This window comes from Bos javanicus, chromosome 3 (genome assembly GCF_032452875.1).
Source record: "Bos javanicus breed banteng chromosome 3, ARS-OSU_banteng_1.0, whole genome shotgun sequence".
In the NCBI taxonomy this organism is placed as follows: Eukaryota; Metazoa; Chordata; class Mammalia; order Artiodactyla; family Bovidae; genus Bos; species Bos javanicus.
In genome coordinates, this window is record NC_083870.1 from 110846362 (window position 1) to 110866556 (window position 20195).

The following is a 20195-nucleotide window of genomic DNA, read 5'->3' on the forward strand; positions in this document are numbered from 1 at the left end:
AAGTAGAAATCAATGGATTTTTTTTTAAGAGTAAAGTGACAATATTAAATGTTGGCAAGGATGTGGAACAACAGATACAGGTATTACGGGTGGGAGTAGAAAAGTGGTTCAACTAGGCGTCTCACGCACAGTCTTGACCCATCAAGTCCACTTCAAAGTAAGTACCTTAGAACAGACCTTCCCAGCTGTGGGCCACGTAAGAGAGAGCTGGACCACAAAGAAGGCAGAGTGCCCAACAACTGATGCTTTTTTTTTTGTATTTTCCAATTTTATTTTATGTGGTGAGATCCCCTCCAAAGAACACTTTCTTGCTTTTATCATTTTTTTTTAAATTTTATTTTTAAACTTTACATAATTTTATTAGTTTTGCCAAATATCAAAATGAATCCACCACAGGTATACATGTGTTCCCCATCCTGAACCCTCCTCAACTGATGCTTTAGAACTGTGGTGCTGGAGAAGACTCTTGGGAATCTCTTGGACAGCAAGGAGATCAAACCTAGTCAATCTTAAAGGAAATCAGCCCTGAATATTCATTGGAAGGACTGATGCTGAAGCTCCAACACTTTGGCCACCTGATGTGAACAGCTGACTCATTGAAGATTCAGACACAACTTGGCAACTGAACAACCTAAGTGGCCTCAGCTCTTTCAAAGCCTCATCTTTTATCTTATGCAGCATAAAAATATTCTTTTCTGTATTATCATCTATCTATATGAGTTGCTAAGCAACCTCTTCTAACATCTTTGATTTCCACATGAGAAAGGTGAGTTTCACCAGAGTCAAGGCCTTATTTTATTCTCTGCTGGATCTCTGCCAGCTAGAATAGTGTCTGGCGTATCATACATGCTGAAAAAATATTTGCTGGATGTACAAGTGTATACCACATACACAAAGGATCACTGCAGTTTAATAAAAATACAGAATCAGATGATATAAAACGCCTATTTAAATAAAGGATGAACATGTATATTCATATAATGGAATGGGGAAGGGGACAACAGAGGATGAGATTGGCATCATCCATTGGTTTGATGGCATCACTGATTCCATGGACATGAGTTTGAGCAAACTCCAGGAGATGGTGAAGGACACGGAAACCTGGCCTGCTGCAGTCCATGGACTGCACAGTCAGACAGGACTGAGCCACTGAACAAAAACAAATTCAGCAGTTAGAATGTATCAACTAGAAATCCATGTATAAATCTCAAAGTGAAAAAGGCAAACTGCAGAAAGATAAGTAGAATATAACTTAAAGTTTTACATAAAGTTTACAATCAGGTGGAGCAAGGCTATGTATTAAAGTATAAAATCATATATGCATGGAATGATGCACACCAAGTGTAAAGACAGAAAAAGAGTTCTATCAGAATTATTTCAAAAAACAGTCACATTCTCATAAAGTAGATTAGGAATTCCTACTGTCATCCAGCTATGTGTCAACCAAAACCACAGCAAAATTTAGTTTTAATGTTTAAATGTGAGATTTCACAGAAAAGGAAATTCAAATGTGATTTAATATGATCCCTATCAAATTACCAATAGCATTTTTCACAGAACTAGAACAAAAAATTTCACAATTCATATGGAAACACAAAAGACCTTGAATAGCCAAAACAGTCTTGAGAAAGAAGAGTTGAGCCGGAGGAATCAACCTTCCTGACTTCAGATTATACTACAAAGCTACAGTCATCAAGACAGTATGGTACTGGCACAAAAACAGAAAGACTGACCAATGGAACAAGACAGAAAGCCCAGAAGTAAACCCATGCGCCTATGGGTACCTTATTTTTGACAAAGAAGGCAAGAATATACAATGGGGCAAAGACAGCCTCTTCAATAAATGGTCTGGGAAAACCGAACAGCTATGTGTAAAAGAATGAAATCAGAATACTTCCTAACACCACACACAATGATAAACTCAAAATGGATTAAAGACATAAATGTAAGACCAGAAACTATAAAACTCTTTTAAGTGAAAACAAAAAACTCCACTGAGATTTCATCTCCACAGAGATTAGTATCAGTCAGTTTAGTTCAGTTGTGTCTGATTCTTTGTGACCCCATGGACTACAGCACACCAGGCTTCCCTGTTCATCACCAACTCGCACAGTTTACTCAAACTCATGTCCATTGAGTTGGTGATGCCATCCAACCACCTCATTCTCTGTCGTCCCCTTCTCCTCCTGCCTTCAGTCTTTGCCAGCATCACGGTCTTTTCCAAAGTCAGTTCTTTGCAACAGGTGGTCAACATATCATTATTCAAATAACACTTTGCAATGATCAAAATGTTTATTAATAATTAATAAAGATTTGAGGAAATAGGCACTCTCACATTGTTGGTGGGACTATAAGATGATACAATCCTTATAGAAAGCAATTTGCCAATATCTATGAAAAATAAAAATGTGTAAATCTTCTGACCTAATAGTTCCAGTTTAAAATTTTATTTTATAGCAACATGACCTATGTACAAGGTTATTAAATGCAGCAATATCTGCAACTGAAATAGACTGGAAAGAAAATGTTTATCAGTAGGGACTGCTCCAATATATTTTGGTACATCCATACAATTAAATCTTATGTGGTTATTAAAAAAAGACTCTAAAACTCTATGTATTGATATACAGAACATGACAAAAATGTCATGTTAAAGGAAAAAGGCAAGCTGAAGAACAGTGTGTACAGTACATTTATGACTAAGTATCTCCAGAAGGATATTTAAGAGAAACAGAGAATACTTGTGGGAGGGGAAAATGAGTATTTAAAAAGGGATGGAGCCTTTTCACTACGTATCATTCTATGTCATGAATTTTGAACCGATAAATGCTACATGTTCTGATGAAAAACCTTTTTTCTTAAAAAGACACACATTTGAAATAAAAACTATAATATACAACAGAAATAAAAATTCTTTCAGGTGAATGCAAGCTAGCAAGTACTATATTTCTTTCACCTGAAGGATAAACTTTTCCACAATTCCATTGAGCCTTTCAGGTTCCATCAGTTTATCTACCAATTCCTGCTCAACGGCCATTAGGGCTAAGCCACTAAGCTTTTCTTGTCCCCTGGTACGACATAAATATGTTTTAAGACGAGAAAGTGTAGAAAATGAGTTTTCAGCACTTGCTGAAGTAACTGGCCAAGACAAAGCAATATATAATAGCTTTGATATGCAAGGAATATTATTGTGAAGACCATGCTGAATAAATAAATGGCCAAGATTGCTGAAGTTGATAAAATCATATTCCAGGACAAAGTTGAGCTTTGCATAGTGCCGATAAAATCTAAGTTCTGGGATGATGTCTGCATCAAATTTATAAAATTCTTGGATATCTTTGGCTGTTGCTTCATTTAAGGGTTCATTCCATTTAAGTAACAGTTCTGAAATTTGCTTCATTTTACAATAATCAAACTCTAAAAAACACAATTTTAAATTTTGCAATACAGTATCCAAGCCTTGGTAATAAATATTAACTTTGTATTGTTCTTCTGTTGAGGTAGGAAAAAACATACTGTCTGAATTGCCAGGATCTATAATTTTCTGAATTTTTCTTCTTTTTTGAAATGAAGGTCTTTCAACTTCAAAACCTTTACAGGTTATTTTTTGACATATTTCCTCTGCTCCATCCCAGATAGTTTTGAAATAAGTATCATTTCTTTCAGATGATAAACACTCCAAAATTGCTTCTATTTTTGAAGACAAAGAAAAAATGTCTATTGTTTCACTTTGAAACTCTTTGGAAAGAATTCCTGTAACACTTAGTATTCGATAAAGAAATTTCAAACAAAAGATAAATTCAAATTTAGAAACCAATGCCAACAAATCACTCAATTCATCAGCTAAACTTGTGTTTGAAGAATGGTTTGATAGAACTTCCAGTGTTTCAATGATTTCTGGAAGACCCTCAATCACAGACAGTAATGTATTATCATGGACTGTCCAACATGGTTGTGATATGTGTTTCTTGCATGTTTTGCTTTGACTCAGCTTATAAATGTTTTGAAAATTTACCGACATTTCCCCATGAATAGTGTTGAACAAAGAACTGAGAGTATTTAGAGCACTTCGGAGCTCTTTTACTTCTTTACAAAACCTAATCACTGCTAAATCCAAACAATGTGTGTAACAATGCAGGTATAAAGCTCTTGGCTCTTCCTTCTTAAATTCTGCTGCAATTTTTTTTAATTTTCCCTTCCAATTACTGGTGCTATCATAGGCCTGGCCTCGTATTTTATTCAAATCAACTCCAATTTGCTGCAGGTAAGCTTTGATACTCCTGTGTAAGCTGGTCCCAGTCATCTCTTCAACATCTATGAAACCCAAAAATCTTTCTTTAATTAACACAGCCTTTGATGTCTTCTGTGGGTATCTCACACAAACTGAGAACTGTCCTTTAGTGGCACCATCAGTGGTCTCATCACATATTACTGAAAAAGCTGAGGAGACATTGATCTCATTTACAATATCTTGCAATATTTCAGTCTTTATTATTTCAATAATATCATTTTGAATCTGTGTACTATTATAGAAGTCAACTTGTGAATTCATAAGTCGAAATATTTCTTCTCCTTTATCTTTTGCTCGGATTTCTAACAATTCTAAAAAATTGCCTTTATTCACAGACGAAATAGACTGGTCATTTCCTTTTAAGAATAAACATTGCTTCCCAAGAAATAAAATATTTTCAATTATAAGCTTTAGGTACTTTTTATTTCCTTCAATCTGTTTTGACTGATTAGATAAAGTGTCATTAACAGCTTCATCACAAAATTGGTATTCTCTCCAAAACTGCAATGACTTCAAATGCATTTCACTTTTTTCATGCTTTCTGAATTTTTCCATAGTTTTTTTCCAATGGGAAATTCCTTGCGCTCTAAGTGACTCTCTTCCATAGTTAAATTTTTTCTGGCAGAACAACTGGCATGAATAACAAAATATTACATCCTTTTTAATACTGTTTTCTAATCGTTGAAAATAAGATTTTTTAATACTTCGTGATTTACCTTTAACTTTTTGTATTTTGGATGTAAATTTTGGGTGACGTAGTCTGTCACTTTTTTTCATGGATTTCATATTGTTTGTAGCATTTTGGTTTAACATATGACCTTTTTGTTCTTCTGTATTTAAGGCAACCATATGCTGACTGACTACAGATGACGGTGGTGAAAGGCTTGGCTGCTGCACACTATTACTTGATTCACTGGGTGAAATCTTGGGAGAAAAAGACAACATTTGTTTGAACAGTTTTCAAACAGTCAATTAAAGAGGGAAACATTAACAATTATTATAACTCAGTATTCTCATTAATAATTTCAAGTCAGACTTGAGATCTAGGAATCTGAATGTGAATACCAAAACGTGTTTATTGCTCTATGTTTTTGAGCTCCAGGATCAAAACAGGAATGAATATGTTCAAATACACATATAATGTTTAAAAAAGGAAAGCTTAAAAAAGAAGGCAGTTAGTAGGCTTCCCAGGTAGCTCAGTGGTGAAAAATCTGCTTGCCAGTGTAGGAGACACAGGTTCAATCTCTGGTCCAGGAAGATCCCACATGCCACAGAGCAATTAAGCCTGTGTGCCACAACTACTGAGCCAGAGCTCTAGGGCCTGGGAGCCACAACTACTGAACCACACGTGCCTAGGGCCCATGGTCAGCGAGAGAAGTCACCACAGTGAGAAGCCCATACACACTGGAACTAGAGAGTAGCCCCACTCACAGCAACTAGAAAAAAGCCCATGCAACAGCAAAGACCCAGAATAGCCAAAAATAAATAAAATTTTTTTAAAAGGCAGTAGCAAAAACAATTAAAAATAAAACTTACATCCTCAATGACATTTGCTGTTACTGAAGAAACTGTACCTGTTAAAGCATAAATTCAAGATCTTACACCATAAGCTATAAAATAGTATCATTAATTATATTTATTTCATATTAGACAACTGAAAGGAAACAGAATAAAGACAGATTCTATAATTAAGTATGGCAAAACAGTGTATATGTCAAATATCTTCACATCAATTTTTACCTTGTAATACATCAGAGTTCACAATGGGCAGGGCATCATGAGTATCTGCCAATGACACTATATTGCTTATAACTGGAGTTGCATCTTTCTTTGGAGAAGGGAGATTCGTTGAAGCATCACGTACCGCTGAAACATTTATTGATAAAAATGAAAAGATTTCTTATAAACCAGGCAGAATCAACCAGTCAGAAAGCACTGTTTAGTAACAAGTATCTCAATGAATAACATAAGTATCTAATAGCTTTAAGTATTGATGAGTATTGGAGTACTTTTTATTAGGGCTTACGAATAGCCAGGTTCTTTAGGATAACATTAACACCAACATTAAACTGATAATTTACATTTTTCATATCTTTTTACGTTTGCACAGTTTCTTAGTCCTTTCGTATTATTTGCTTAAAGTTTCAAGCAAATCTTTACTGTGAAATTACCCATGAAGAACACAAAAAAGATTCCTATAGGATCTCCTAACAGGTATCATTTCTAACCATTCCAGGATTCATCAACTTCAATATGAAGGAGCTAGGCTGGTGTCTTAGGTATTGCAGAGATTTCTATAATAAGTCCATCTGCATGATGCATAAGCCCCAAGGGAATTATTCATTCTACTGTCTATGAAATTAACACTACTGGTCCTATATGAGACTCTTTGGTGGAATACATAGTTGGCTCTGGATTATCTATCCCTTTCTATTAGTGAACATCAAAGTATTTTCAACTAGCTCTGCTTCATGTGAAAAATGTAACTCAGAGCCTTGTTTTTATAAAGCAGGGCAAAGTAGAAGATTCTGTATTCTAATACAACAATCTTTACAAGTAAATATTAAATCTTGTGATGAAGTGGCATTCCTTTCATGCAAAAACAATGGAAAATCTTTCTTTGAAACAAGTTTTAGATTTTTTTTTTCCCCCCTGCTTCCTCCCCACCCTCCCAGGCCTCAACTCCAGCCACTACCTGTTTTAAGTCAGCTTAATTTGGCAATGAATCAAAGTTATAAATTAAGGGAAAGCAGTAATATTGTTCAACAGTTACTAAATCTCTGATAACTGCTAAGCAAATAATACCTGTAGAAGATTCCATCTTAGCTTTACTGTAAGCAGAGAAACAATTAATAGAGCAGAAAAGCTCTGTCTTCCCCAAGTCACTGGTAGTCTCAATCATTTCATCTGTGGGCTTCAATGATTTGCAAAGAATAGGTGGTAGTGATTTGGCTGGTTTCTGTTAAGAGAGTAAAATAACGTTCAGATTCTTGCTCTATGACATATACCCACTACCATGCTTAATTGAAATATTATAATAACAACAAAGTCACATTTTTGCGCTTTCTTAAAAACCAGAAAAAAAGGCCCTTATAGGTTGTAATGACTAAAATGAAAGGAAACTGATTAATCTATTAGATAATTATTTGTATTATGTTAGGTATATTAATAGCAATAACAATACATATGCAAGCAATGAAGTGGTCATAAGATGCTCTTCATTCCAAGAAATCAAACCCAACTTCATAAATGAACACAAGTCTTATAATTACAGATCCTTCCCCAATGCCAACTTGGGCATCAGCCTTTAAAGGAAAGCCTTCCACTGGTGCTAAGGAGGAGTTAGAAAAAAGTGCCTAATACACATTACAAAATGCTGTGGGAATCACTGTTTTCTAGCCTAACTTCATGGTAAAAATTGCAAGCATATTCTAAGAAAGCTACATACAAGCAGTGAGAGGTACAGAACACAGTGCATTCTGTAAGCAGCTAAGTGTGCAAAGGAAAAGGATAGAAATCGAGAGGTTCACCACCTGCTCCTTCTGGTGAAACGGTTAGTTAACACTAACAGTGATGAAATCAAACAGCTTTTAGGCGTACAAAATGCAAAGACAAATACAGATAATAGGTTTTCTGTGAAAGAATGTTGGTAAAGGAACAATGTAACAAAAAACAGTATAATTTTGAAAATTACTATTTTTGTCCCTTATCAGTATGAATTTTCATATTTTGAGAAATGTAACAACTCACCAATATTTAATATTAACCAAGAGTGATATAATTAACATATTACTCATGTGGGAAAGCCAAGACTTAATCTAATTCCTGACTACAGTTCACTAACAGTATGGGTTTTCTCCATTATCAAAATCATACAATACCTTAAATGTAGCATGGCATTGTGTCAGATGTGCCTTTTAACTCATCTAGCCAAATCAGTCGTACCCTATCACACATGCCAAATAACTGAGTACTCAAATATAGGTTCTTAAAATGGGAGGTCTATTTACTGACTGTGAGGGGTAAAGAAAGAAAAGAAGGAATGGCATTAACTGTTTTCAGACAGAGTGCTATGCCCTTTGTTCTCCCATTTCTGGTCCCAAGGGAGGATACTCTCATGGTGTGGGAATTCTGCCACAGAAAAGCTGTGGTTCCCAGATGACCTATTTGAATTGTGGCTTGTTGAGACTCCCATCTTCAACTGCTTGTTTTTAAGGAAGAATTTACAGGGATAGAGTTGTATTTCAAAACAGTATCTGAATGTGCAAGACATGTGACAGTCCACCTCATGAAAGGGACTCAGAACACTGTGTCATCTCAATCCAGTAGAGCAGGGTCAGCTTCTCTGTTCTCAGAGCCACACATCCAAGGCTCTCCTATCAGAAATAGAGGATTATTTCTCATTGGTTTACTGCGTACTAGGATTCCTGATTCAGAAAAGCATGCGACATTCTTGATTCATCTTTCAGCCTTGCTTATGAGGTGTAAGAATTAAATATATGGAATTAAAAATAAAAAACATTTCTGTGGTTGAGTCTTACTGACCAACAGGCTATTGTTATTGTTGCCATCTAGTTTATAAATAAGCTTCCTTCTGCTGGCCTTTTCTCAAGGTAAGGTGATCACCCTGAGATTCTTCAGGAAAATCTCCATGCATCTTTTATAATGAACTGTTGTGTAAAAAAGAACTATTCTTTCACCTCTTTCATTATCTTACCAACTAAAAATAATTCCAATGATACTAAAATCTATACCCCCACATTTTCCTAAGGTGAAAACATCCACAAGCCAACTAATGGGAGTCAACTGTCCCATTTCTCACTTGAGTCTTATGCAATCAAATTCAAAATGAAGTGATCTTTATTCATACCTGCTTATGTGTAGTAATACTCTTTGAACTATTAAAGTAATGAGACTGTCCTTCCATTTGAAGTATATGAAACATACTAGAGCTAGTGGAACAGTAAGCTCCACAATTCTCACAACAGTTCATGATGAGGTTGTTAGCGGAGTGAAATTTTGAAAAACAGGCATTACAGCAAAGACTATGTTTCACACTCTGGTATTTTACTTCGTACTGAATCTAGGATTAAAAAAAAAGATCCAGTAAAAACTCTGATATTTAAGCAGAATATTCAGAATCCCTAAAGGTTAAGAAATATTGCAACTTACAGCAGTAGTCGTCTGACACATGCTGCACTTGGCTGAAACACTATTAGCACATATGGTAACAACTGGCTTTCTTTTTTCTTCATATGATGAAAGACAAGACTGACTGCAAAAAGTTTTGCTAGTGGTAGTATCTTCCAGCTGAATACTGATCACATCCTTTAGATTTAAAATGTCTCTAAAAAATAAACAACAAGGGCACCATTAAACTACTCCAATTATTTTCTCTTCATAACCTAAACCACTCCCTTAAATAACTCTCTCCCCTTGTTTCATATACCTGAAGAACCGTAAAATAGTAGAAACATAAGCCTTGAAATAAGAAAATCTGAATTTGGTTTGATCTCTGGTTGGGGAACTAATAAGATCCCACATGCCACAGGGCAAGGCCCAAAAAAAAAAAAAAAAAAAAAGTCAGAATAGAATAAAAAAAGGAGTAAGAACTAAATAAATTACAAAAAAACAAAAGCAAATGTGATTTTAAAATACTCCATAATGAAATGACAACATTTGGAAGTCTGCATACCTCAGGGAATCAGTATTTTCCAAATGATGATAATATGCAGCAAAAATCATTTGTGGGCAAAAGAACCATTCTAAGTACAAACAGACCACTAAATTTTCAGGTGACAGTACAAAAAATTCACTGATGTGGTTTCAGATTCCACACTACGACTGACATTTAAGAAATTACCATTCAAGTAGTATCAAAAACACATTTACAACTATCTCAAAAGCTAAACACTCCTCCCTTTTTCAATTATTTATTTGTAAGGTCAGATTTTCTTTAGACTTCAACCAAAACAACATTTTGTAACAAACTGAATGCAGAAACAGATATGAAAATCCAGCCAGACAGTAAAGCAGTTTGCCATACTAATAAAACAATGCTCACTAATTTTTTTAAAAAGCTGTTTTCATAAAAAAATACTTATGTCAATATGCACTATTTACTGAGTTAATAATAGTTAAAAATTCTTCAGTTTAAATTTCTAACACAATATATGTATAGCTAGATGTGATCTACATAAAATAAAGATGGTCTTCAAAAATTGTTGTATGTAAAGGGATCCAGAAACCAGAAAATCTGAGAACTGCTACTACAGGAAAAAACAAAATCTCTGGCTACCTAGATCCTTCAGAGTATCAATCTTTCAAGATAATAGTTTTCCAAATGAAATACTCCTGAAATCAACACTACTTTAATACCCCAATATGAACAAATTTTTAGGTACAAATCTTCCTTGACTTATGACAGGGTTATGTCCAGATAAACCCATTTTAAACTGAAAATATCATAAGTTGAAAATGTACATCTAACCTATAGAACATCATAGCTTAGTCTAGTCTACTTTAAATGTGTTTAGAACACTTACCTTAACAACCTACAGATGGGTAAAATCATCCGATAAAAAGTCTTATTATAAAGTGATGAATATATCATATAACTTAATGAATATGGTACCAAACGTGAAAGAATGGTTGTAGGGGTACATAATAATTTTTAAGTTTATGAGTTGTTTATCCTTGTGATCATGTGACTGATTGGGAGCTGGGGCTCACTGCTGCTGCCTCCCATTGTGAGAATATCATACTGCATATTATTGTACTAGCCCAGGGAAAGATCAAAATTCAAAATTTGAAGTAAGTTTCTGCTGAATGTGTACTACTTTAGCACCACTGTAAAGTCAAAAAGTCATCATGGAGAACCACTGGAAGTTGGGGACTATCTGTACTATAAGCTTTCTGCCTCCTTAAACAGCACCAAAATAATACGTCAGTTTTCATTATCCTAACACCAGTCATTTTACTGGTTTAAGCTGTAGCTCTAAATGCAGTATCTGAGTTGTGACAAAATGTTTTTCTAGGATTCACTGTGTCCCTAACAGTGTTTAGGATTTGGGCATACAAAGATGAATGTAATCTAGTCCCTAATGTCCAGAGGTTCATAGTCTAACTGGAACAATATCAATTCTTTTTTTTTTTTGACAGGATACAGCTTTATTGTGAGAAAATGCAGCTGGTACAAGTCTGAAATAGTAACTGAATATGTAACCCATCTATTTACAACAGCAAGGACTGAGGCTTCCCATACAAATCTGTACTACCTTCTCTCAGCCTCATGTGTATTCATCCCTTTCACCAACAATCATCTCTGGTGATTGAGTTTGCCACTGGCCACAAAGTAGGCACAACTCTTCAGGATGTAGTATTGTGTAGGAGACCCGCCTGTTCCCGTCCCAGTCTACACCTACAGAGCACTCTGGGGGCCCGCCTGCTCAGTAGAGGTGGCTTCAGTGGGGGCCGTGAGTGGCACCTTGGGCACTGACTCAGGTGGAGGGCCAACAATATCAATTCTTTAAGAATTTTATTTTATGAAAAATGTTTTGGGAGTTATGGACACTATGAAAACCCAGACCATGGAACAATTATCTGGGTGGTAGGTGGGGGAAAGGAGAGGAAGGAATGGTATGGGAACAGATAAAGGGTACAAATATCTGAGGCAGATCTTTCAGATAGTAAGAAATTAGCCAGAGGGGAAGGAAGGCAGAAGAAACTACACTGGCAGAAGCATGGAAGTCTAAAATGCTTACTGGCTTTTACTGCTACTAGCATACTAGATTGCTGGCTTCTAATATACTAAGGCCTTATTAAAAAAAAAAAAAAAAAAAAAGGGAATTTCCTGGCAGTCATGGTTAGGACTCTGTGATTTCACTGCCAAGGGTGACACAGTTCAATCCTTGGTCAGGAAACTTAAGATCCTACAAGACATGTGGTTCAGTTCAGTTCAGTCGCTCAGTCGTGTCCAACTCTTGGCGACCCCATGAACTGCAGCACGCCAGGCCTCCCTGCCCATCACCAACTCCCGGAGTTTACCCAAACTTGTGTCCATTGAGTTGGTGATGCCATCCAACCACTTCATCCTGCCCTCCCCTTCTCCTCCTGCTCTCAATCTTTCCCAGCATCAGGGTCTTTTCAAATGAGTCAGCTCTTCACATCAGGTGGCCAAAGTACTGGAGTTTCAGCTTCAACAACAGTCCTTCCAATGAACACCCAGGACTGATCTCCTTTAGGTATGGCCAAATAAATAAAGGGTCTTATCTTTCTAACATGATTTAAAATGTCATTTTCAAAGCTATCTTTCAATTGGCTCATGAACCAGAATAAAAACTACACTGACTCTAACACAACATTGTAAATCAACTGATCTTCAAAAAAAAAACAAAAAAAAAACCCCTATATTGACTCAAAACAGATTTTAAATCACTGTTATTAAAAAAAAACCTCACTGGTAACTGGTAATCAGCTAAAAATTCTGAGAAGTATGTATCAGTACAAGATGCCAATGAACACAGATGAATGCAGAATAAAAAGTTCTGAAAAAAGTACACATTATTCTGAACAATGGATGGCCTCTCCTAGCCTAAGCATCACTACCTTTCCACCAATTAAGTATTTTGTATCAAAACATTTTTATTCCAGAGAAAGTTAAAACTTGATTTTTTGTTCATATTGGATTTCTTTGCCTTAAAGAACAACTTACACACTAAATCTTTCCTGCTTCAGCCTTTTCAATCTGCCTGGGAGCTCTGCTGAAGATGTGTAACGGATAAATTCCAAACACAGGAACATGATACCTTAACTTCTCAGGGCCTCAGTTTCCTCAAAACCAAAAGAAAATGTTTGAACAGGATGATCTCTAAAGTCCCTTCCAGTTTTATGATTCTGCAGAGAAAGAAAGCATGCTGAAGAGAATGCCATACAGCCCACAGCAAAAAAGAAAAAGAATAAAGTACAGTGTTAAAAGGTTTACAAAGCACAAGAGAAAAGGTAAGTAGAATTCTGGGGAGGAAGATGAAGCCAGGGCTAACTCCTGAAGCAGCAGCCAAATGAGGAGCTAAAGCAACCAATGTAAAGAGTTTCTGAGTTTGTTCAGAGAATACCACCGACAGCCAACATTTCCTGGGTTCTTATTACATGCCAGGATTGTTCTGACCACTTAAATGTATTATTGAATGATCATAATTCTTGTGTACATTTAACAAGACAGATGGGAATACTAAGAAGTTCTCAATGTTGCTTGAACTTTGGCATGTATATGAATCACTTGGGGATAAATGGAGTTCTGATTAATAGGCCTGGGGAAACCTGAGATTCTACATTTCTAACAGGCTCCCAGATGACGTTGATAAAGCCACTCAGGGATCACATGTAGTATCAAAATGTGAACTAAGGAAGCAAGACTCAGATCGTGGCAATTTGATCCCAAAACAAGGTACTATTTGAAAGGCATTTAATCATATTTAGTGGCAAAACTGGTGGCTCATGTATTCTCTTGTTCTGAAACAAAGAACATTTAAAACGTTTAACACTAGCATTTAATGAGAAATAACAAACTAGATTCATAATACCATATGACTCTCAAAGCACTGAACCTTTATATATCTCAGTGTAGAGTTCAAAATTCTGAATATTATTAAATCACTATTACTTTTCTCCTTACCTAAATTGTCTCACATAAGTAAAAAAGTTAGCAAAGAGACCCCAATAATAGTTCACAGAAACCTTAAGACTACATACATACATCTATGTTTACTGAAGGCCATTAAATTTTTCAAAGGAAAATTATGAAACAACTTCACTTGCCACTACAAGAGAAGCATTATAAAACTTTACTCCTTGGAAGGTCAAAAAGTAACTTATTATGATTAAGTTTTTAGTAAGTTACTTTCTGTACAGTTAAATGATAAAACAGAATGGGCACACAGTTACCCCAATTGTAGAGAATTTCCAATGTAAAGAAGAGGAAAATAAGTTTTGGAAGTCACATTATTTAAAGGTAAAGAGAAACACAACTCTTATCATCTTAATTTCTGCAATTCTCTTAATAAACACACACACAAAAACTACTTCTGAACAATCTATTGCAGGAACCAAAAGCAGAAGGTAAAGGGTAAAGCACCTTTACCCTAAACCAAGGTGATTACTTCAGAAAAAAACAAACAAAATTACAATCAACATTCTGATCAAGATCTATGTAGGGAAGTAAAAGAGGGCATAATTTAGAATTATATACTTAGAGCAGTTTGAACAAGTTCTCTTCGGAAGAGCTGGTGAACTGCCAGATGAAATGTATTCAGTGATGCATGGTGTGGAGCAGAAAAGCTCAGTAGAACCTTTCCTCTGATAAGCAGTTTGTCCCTTTTGAAAAACTTTTTTACAACCAGAACAGGAAACCTGAACAGCTGTGGTTGAAATTGAAGGAAGCATCTTATTCATGCCAGATGATGCCAGAGAAAGCTGAATGCCTGTAGTGATCTGAGGAGCTATAAATACAAAACAGAAAGGAAAAAAAAATTAGTATTTATATAAAATTAAGTATGCATTCTTTCATTATCTTTTAGAGGTTACTTCTTCTGGACTTGAAACTCAAAACAATCAATGCACTATTCAAGGGGATCCTAAAAAAGGAGAATAAACTGGCCATCATATTTGTCAGAATAAATATGATTAACTTAAGTAATTCTATTACCACTGTCTGAAAATGCAGAGTTTATTTTCAGGTCATTCTCCTGAGTTTTGGGCTGTTGGGCTTGACAGTACTCCTAAAAAAAAAAAAAAAAAGTTGAAAATAATGAAAAGCATCAATCAATCAATAGAAAATGATATATTATGCTCAAGTCTGTTCAGTGAATTGTATTATTGCATTGAACCATGGTATATAAGTAAATACTCCCCTTCTGGTGACTTCTGGCTGGTAACACCCACTAATTATTACACTATTTTCTACTGTACCTAGATACGACTTTATAAGTTTTTGTTAACATAGTCCCTTAGCAGCTACTACAAAAAGAGGGTAGACATACTCAATAATGGTACTTATTTCCCCTTCTTGTTCTGATCACCAACAGCTAATTGTCTTCATAAGGACCTTAAAAACAAAAATTCTTAGACTGGGCTGAATGAGTCTTACAAAGCAGGATTTTTTTTCAGAGCATCAGGCAATCAACCCAAACTTGCTCTATGTCTTTGAATGTTCAAGAACTGAAGAAGTAACAGGTATTTTCTAGATGGACAATATTAATATTGCCTATTGTCATCCAATGGGAGTCATACCCTTTACTTGGTACTAATTTATGTTATTTCTAAACAGAATACTAGAAGTAAATTTAAAATGAAATTGCTTTTCATTGTAAATTTCAACAGGTTCATATACAGACAATCTAAGGAAATTTAGCCCTGCTTACAGCTTGATCTAATTTATCCTTTATATGTTCTTTAGCATTTGATAAGTCTAAAAAAGTTTAAGGATAAAAATGAATCTAATTTGGATAAACAAAGAAAAACTCTAAATACTTAAAATGTACTAAATAATTCTATTACTTAATATAGTAGCACAAAAGCATATAACTAGTTATTTGTATTGTTTCAAGTTAAGAAAAATGAAAACAAGTATGTGCTAACCTCAGACAGACCCATAATACCCTAAGCCATCTTTTTTTTTATTAAACCCAATACCCACATCCAAACAGTCCATCTTTCTCTCACATTCTTGCACATGCTTATTATGGCACTTAACCACACATTCTACATTACTTGGTCAACTGCTCTGGGGAAGGAATTAAGATTTTCAACCAATAAACTAGCATCTGCATACTAAAATTTATAATTAAGTGCTACCCTGGAAAACAGAAAATACGGTGAAATATCTACCTGAGTATTGTCGGGTTCCACCTTAATTTCCTCTGGCCTCTTCACTTGTGTCACCGCTGCCTTGTCACAGTCACCATTTGTTGGTAATTCTTTCATCTTAGTATCTGATGCAAAGAAATCCTCTAGTTCCAAACTAATGGTTTTTTTCCTTGGGAAACAGTTTCCTAAAATAAATTAGGAACTGATGAAGAGTCTGATTTTTAAAAGTTCCTTCAAATATAGTAATTTTCTGGAGGCACAAAAGGTTCTTTCACAGTACCTTTCCTTCATTCATTACTCTGCAGTATAGCTTTGCTTTTTCCACTTCCAGTAAATAAACTCTATGCCTTCTTCTGGCATAAAGACTAGTCTTCTCTACTTTTATTCCCTCAGGGGCCCCTTCCCCTGATTACTGGTTCCTTTCATGCTCAGTCATTTCAGTCATGTCCGACTCTTTGTGATCCCATGGACTGCAGCCCGCTAGGCTCCTCTGTCCATAGGATTTCCCAGGCAAGAATACTGGAGTGGGTTACCATTTCCTCCTCCAGGGGATCTTCCCAACCTAGGGATCAAACCTGTGTCTCCTGGTTCCTTTCACAGAAGCATTTAAATACATTAAAAAAAAAAAAAAAATCCAGTTTCTAAAGCTACTGCCTTCCCTCTGACCAATTCTTCTCTTGTCTTTGAAATTCTCTCCTTCCTTGACTCTTGTAACTCCAAGACCTATTTCTCCTCCAACCTCTTTGCCAGTCTTTTTCTCATTTACTTCACCTGCTTCTAAATATCTATGTTCCTCTAAGCACAATTCCTCAGGACTCTTTTCACTTGCTCATGGGCACAATCTGGGATTCAAGCATCATCTATATGCTCTTTTCCACCTATATGCCTGAGCTCTAGCCCAGGTAACTAACTACCTATTAAATATCTCCACTTAAATGTTCCAGGCATTCCTCAAATTCAAGAGACTTAAAACTATATTCCTGGGCTTCCCTGGTGGATCAGTGGTTAAGAAATCTGCCTTGTAATGCAAGGGACACCAGTTTGACCCCTGGTCCAGGAAGATTCCACATGCTGAGGAGCAACTAAGTCTGTGTGCCATGACTACTAAGCCTATGAGGGGCAACTAGGAAGCCTGCATGCTGCAGCAGGAGCAGCCCCGGAGGCATGAGAATCCCTGCACGCACAACAGAGAGTAGCGCCCCTTCTTCTACTGGAGAAAGCCTGCATGAAGCAATGAAGACCCACCATAGCCAAAGAACACAAAACACTTAATTCTCGTATTATCCCCATAAGCCTGCCTTATACATGTCGTCTTTCTTGGGAAATGGCTTTATGGTATGTATATACCCAATTTTCCAGGCCAAAAATCTAGGGATAGCCATAAATTCCTCTTCTCCCAAAGTCTCACATCTCATCACCAAATTGGATCAAATGATTGTCTTGAATCTATTTTCTCATTATACTTAATGCCTCCTCCACCTCCCATCAATTCCTTTTTGGTAAATAGTATTAAGAAGAAACAACAAGCCCAAGATGGACTTATTTGTGCTAAGTCCCATCAAGACTAATACCTAACTGAACTGTAGTTTCAGACTCTCCAAATAGTGAAATTTTAAGCCAGTCAGTTAATTTCTTGGTCAGCACTAATGAGGTAATCTGCCCAAAACACTGTCTGAAATAGTCTACTCTTTTAGCTTCCTTATCCTACCTTCTTTCTGCCTATAAAACCTTCCATCTTGTACAGCTCCTTGAATATCCTGCTATTCACTAGATGGCATATTGTCAGATTTCTGAATGATACTGATTAGATCTTCAAATTTACTGGGTTGAATTTTTTTTTTAACAGTAGCTAATATCCAAAATCAAAATATAAAAGACTGCATGCATTTAGCTTAAAAAAGAACTCCCATTTTATAACTTTTGAGGAACTAACTATAGGAGCCTTTTGATTATGCAAAGCAGATTAGAGTCCCTGGAGAAATAGAATCACATATGGCTTTCTTGATGTAAGAGAACCATTTTGGCCTAAACCATTTTGTGATCTAAGCCTGGCTTCAATGCTTGCCCTTCAGCAGGTCTTAGTAATTAATGATCTTGCTCGTGGTGGTGGTAGCTGCTCAGTCATGTCTGACTCTTTGCAACTCCATGGACTGTAGCTTGCCAGGCTCCTCTGTCTCTGGAATTCTCTAGGGAAGAACACTGGAGTGGTACCCATTGCCTCCTTCAGGGTAGCTTCCCGACCTAGGGATCGAACCCAGGTCCCCAGATTCTTTACCGTTTGAGCCACCAGGGAAGTCCAAAATGAATGAGTTGAACTAGATAATCTAACACTAGTGCTAAGTCACTTCAGTTGTGTATTACTCTGTGACCCTATTGACTGTATCCCGCCAGGCTTCTCTGTCCATGGGATTTCCCAGGAAAGGATACTGGAGTGGGTTGCCATGCCCTTCTCTAGGGGATCTTCCCAACCCAAGGATCAAACCCACATCTCTTATGTCTCCTGCACTGGCAGGCGGGTTCTTTACCACAAGTGCCACATGAGGGAATGCTGAAACAAGGGAGGAGCAGTCAAGAAACAACACTGCTGCCGTGGGGGCAGGGCCCTGGTTCCTCAAGGGAATACCTTTGAGGTCCACAGGAACTAAGGCTCCCTTCCAGCTGGAGGGTGGGAAGATGATGTTGACCCTCCAGACTTCAATCAACTAAACCTTGGGCTCTGTTGACCTTTGTTCCAATGCTATGCTGAATTCTTCTCTGTTCAAGCCCCTTCGTGAATATGCAAGTACCCTTAAAGAAGAAGGAAATGGCAACCCACTCCAGTAGTCTTGCCTGGAAAATTCCATGGACGGAGGAGGCTGGTAGGCTACAGTCCGTGGGGTCACAAAGAGTCTGTCACGACTGAGTGACTTCACTTTCTTTCTTTCACTTTAGTTTAAAACTTTCCCAGTTTTGCTGTTGGGGAGACAATGCTTTGGGTAAGCTCCCCAGTGTTCTCCTTACTTGCTACATGTATATGTGCTCAGTCTCGTCTGATTCTTTGCTATCCCATGGACTATAGCCTGCCGGGCTTTTCTGTCCATGGGATTTCCCAGGCAAGAATGCTGGAGTGGGTTGCCATTTCCTTCTCAAGGGGATCTTCCCAACCCAGGGACCGAACTTCCATCTCCTGCACTAGCAGGTGGATTCTTTACCACTGAGCCACCAGGGAAGTAAATAATGACAAATATTTCCTTCTCCCAGTATTTGGCATGGTTGTGTCTACTGGCTTGACAACCACCAAGAGGTAAACCCAGTTTTCAGGTAACGATTGTTCAGTCCCAAGGCCTCTATTTTCAAGGACAGACTGGTTCCTTGCGTTCTCTTTTTCTTGCATGCTAAGTAGCTTCAGTCATGTCCAACTCTTCGCCACTCTAAAGACTGTAGCCTGCCAGGCTCCCCTGTCCATGGGATTCTCCAGGCAAGAATACTGGAGTGGGTCGCCATGCCGTCCACCAAAGGATCTTCCTGAACCAGGCATCGAACCTGTGTCTCTCTTTTTGAACCTGCATCTCCTGCGTTGGCAGACGGTTCTTGGCCTATTTTCCATTTTTCTTGCAGCTGCCACCTCCAATTCTAAATCCTCTGGAACTCTTTCCCTTCCTAACCTTCACTGCAGAGGACAAGTCTCCTGGATTCTTTTTCTTTTACCACCTCCATGAGAAAAGGAAACTCTTTGCTTTACAAATAATGATTACAAGGGCAGGAGATAAGTAAAACAGATAAGGTTAAGTTAAAGCTCTTACTGGAATAATTCCAGGTCTACGGTTTTATACTGAGTTAGTATGTTGAAAATCCCCAAGTTCTGTCACTGTCTTTTATTTCTGAGGTTGGAACTCAACCACCAACCTCACCCTGATCTTTAACTCAGCTTTTACTGTAATCTCCTATCTCTAGGCAGAAAATTAAATAAGGCCTCACGGTGCAATAAAAACTCATACAGCCTCTGCTCAGTCCATTTGAGCATTATATACAATCAGTAGAGTAAAACTCGCTGGAAATTAAC

The 20195-nt window shown here is 36.9% G+C and overlaps 1 protein-coding gene across 14 annotated transcripts in view; it reads right to left on the reverse strand.

Moving 5' to 3' along the window:
- ZMYM1 (zinc finger MYM-type containing 1) overlaps positions 1-20195 on the reverse strand; it is a 42568-nt gene that overhangs the window by 13815 nt on the left and 8558 nt on the right. For 2 of the 14 annotated variants that reach the window (XM_061412589.1, XM_061412590.1), the window contains 9 exons: positions 16175-16338; positions 14994-15066; positions 14538-14787; positions 9464-9638; positions 9162-9374; positions 7097-7250; positions 6032-6157; positions 5828-5865; positions 701-5215 (listed from right to left, as the gene is read on the reverse strand). In XM_061412589.1, coding sequence (XP_061268573.1) covers positions 2942-5215; positions 5828-5865; positions 6032-6157; positions 7097-7250; positions 9162-9374; positions 9464-9638; positions 14538-14787; positions 14994-15066; positions 16175-16270 — 3399 coding nt within the window. In that variant the 5' untranslated portion in view covers positions 16271-16338 and the 3' untranslated portion in view covers positions 701-2941. Of the gene's footprint in view, positions 1-700; positions 5216-5827; positions 5866-6031; positions 6158-7096; positions 7251-9161; positions 9375-9463; positions 9639-13004; positions 13187-14537; positions 14788-14993; positions 15067-16174; positions 16339-20195 lie in introns of those variants that run through there. The other 12 variants (XM_061412591.1, XM_061412593.1, XM_061412600.1 and 9 more) reach the window with 11 other exon arrangements.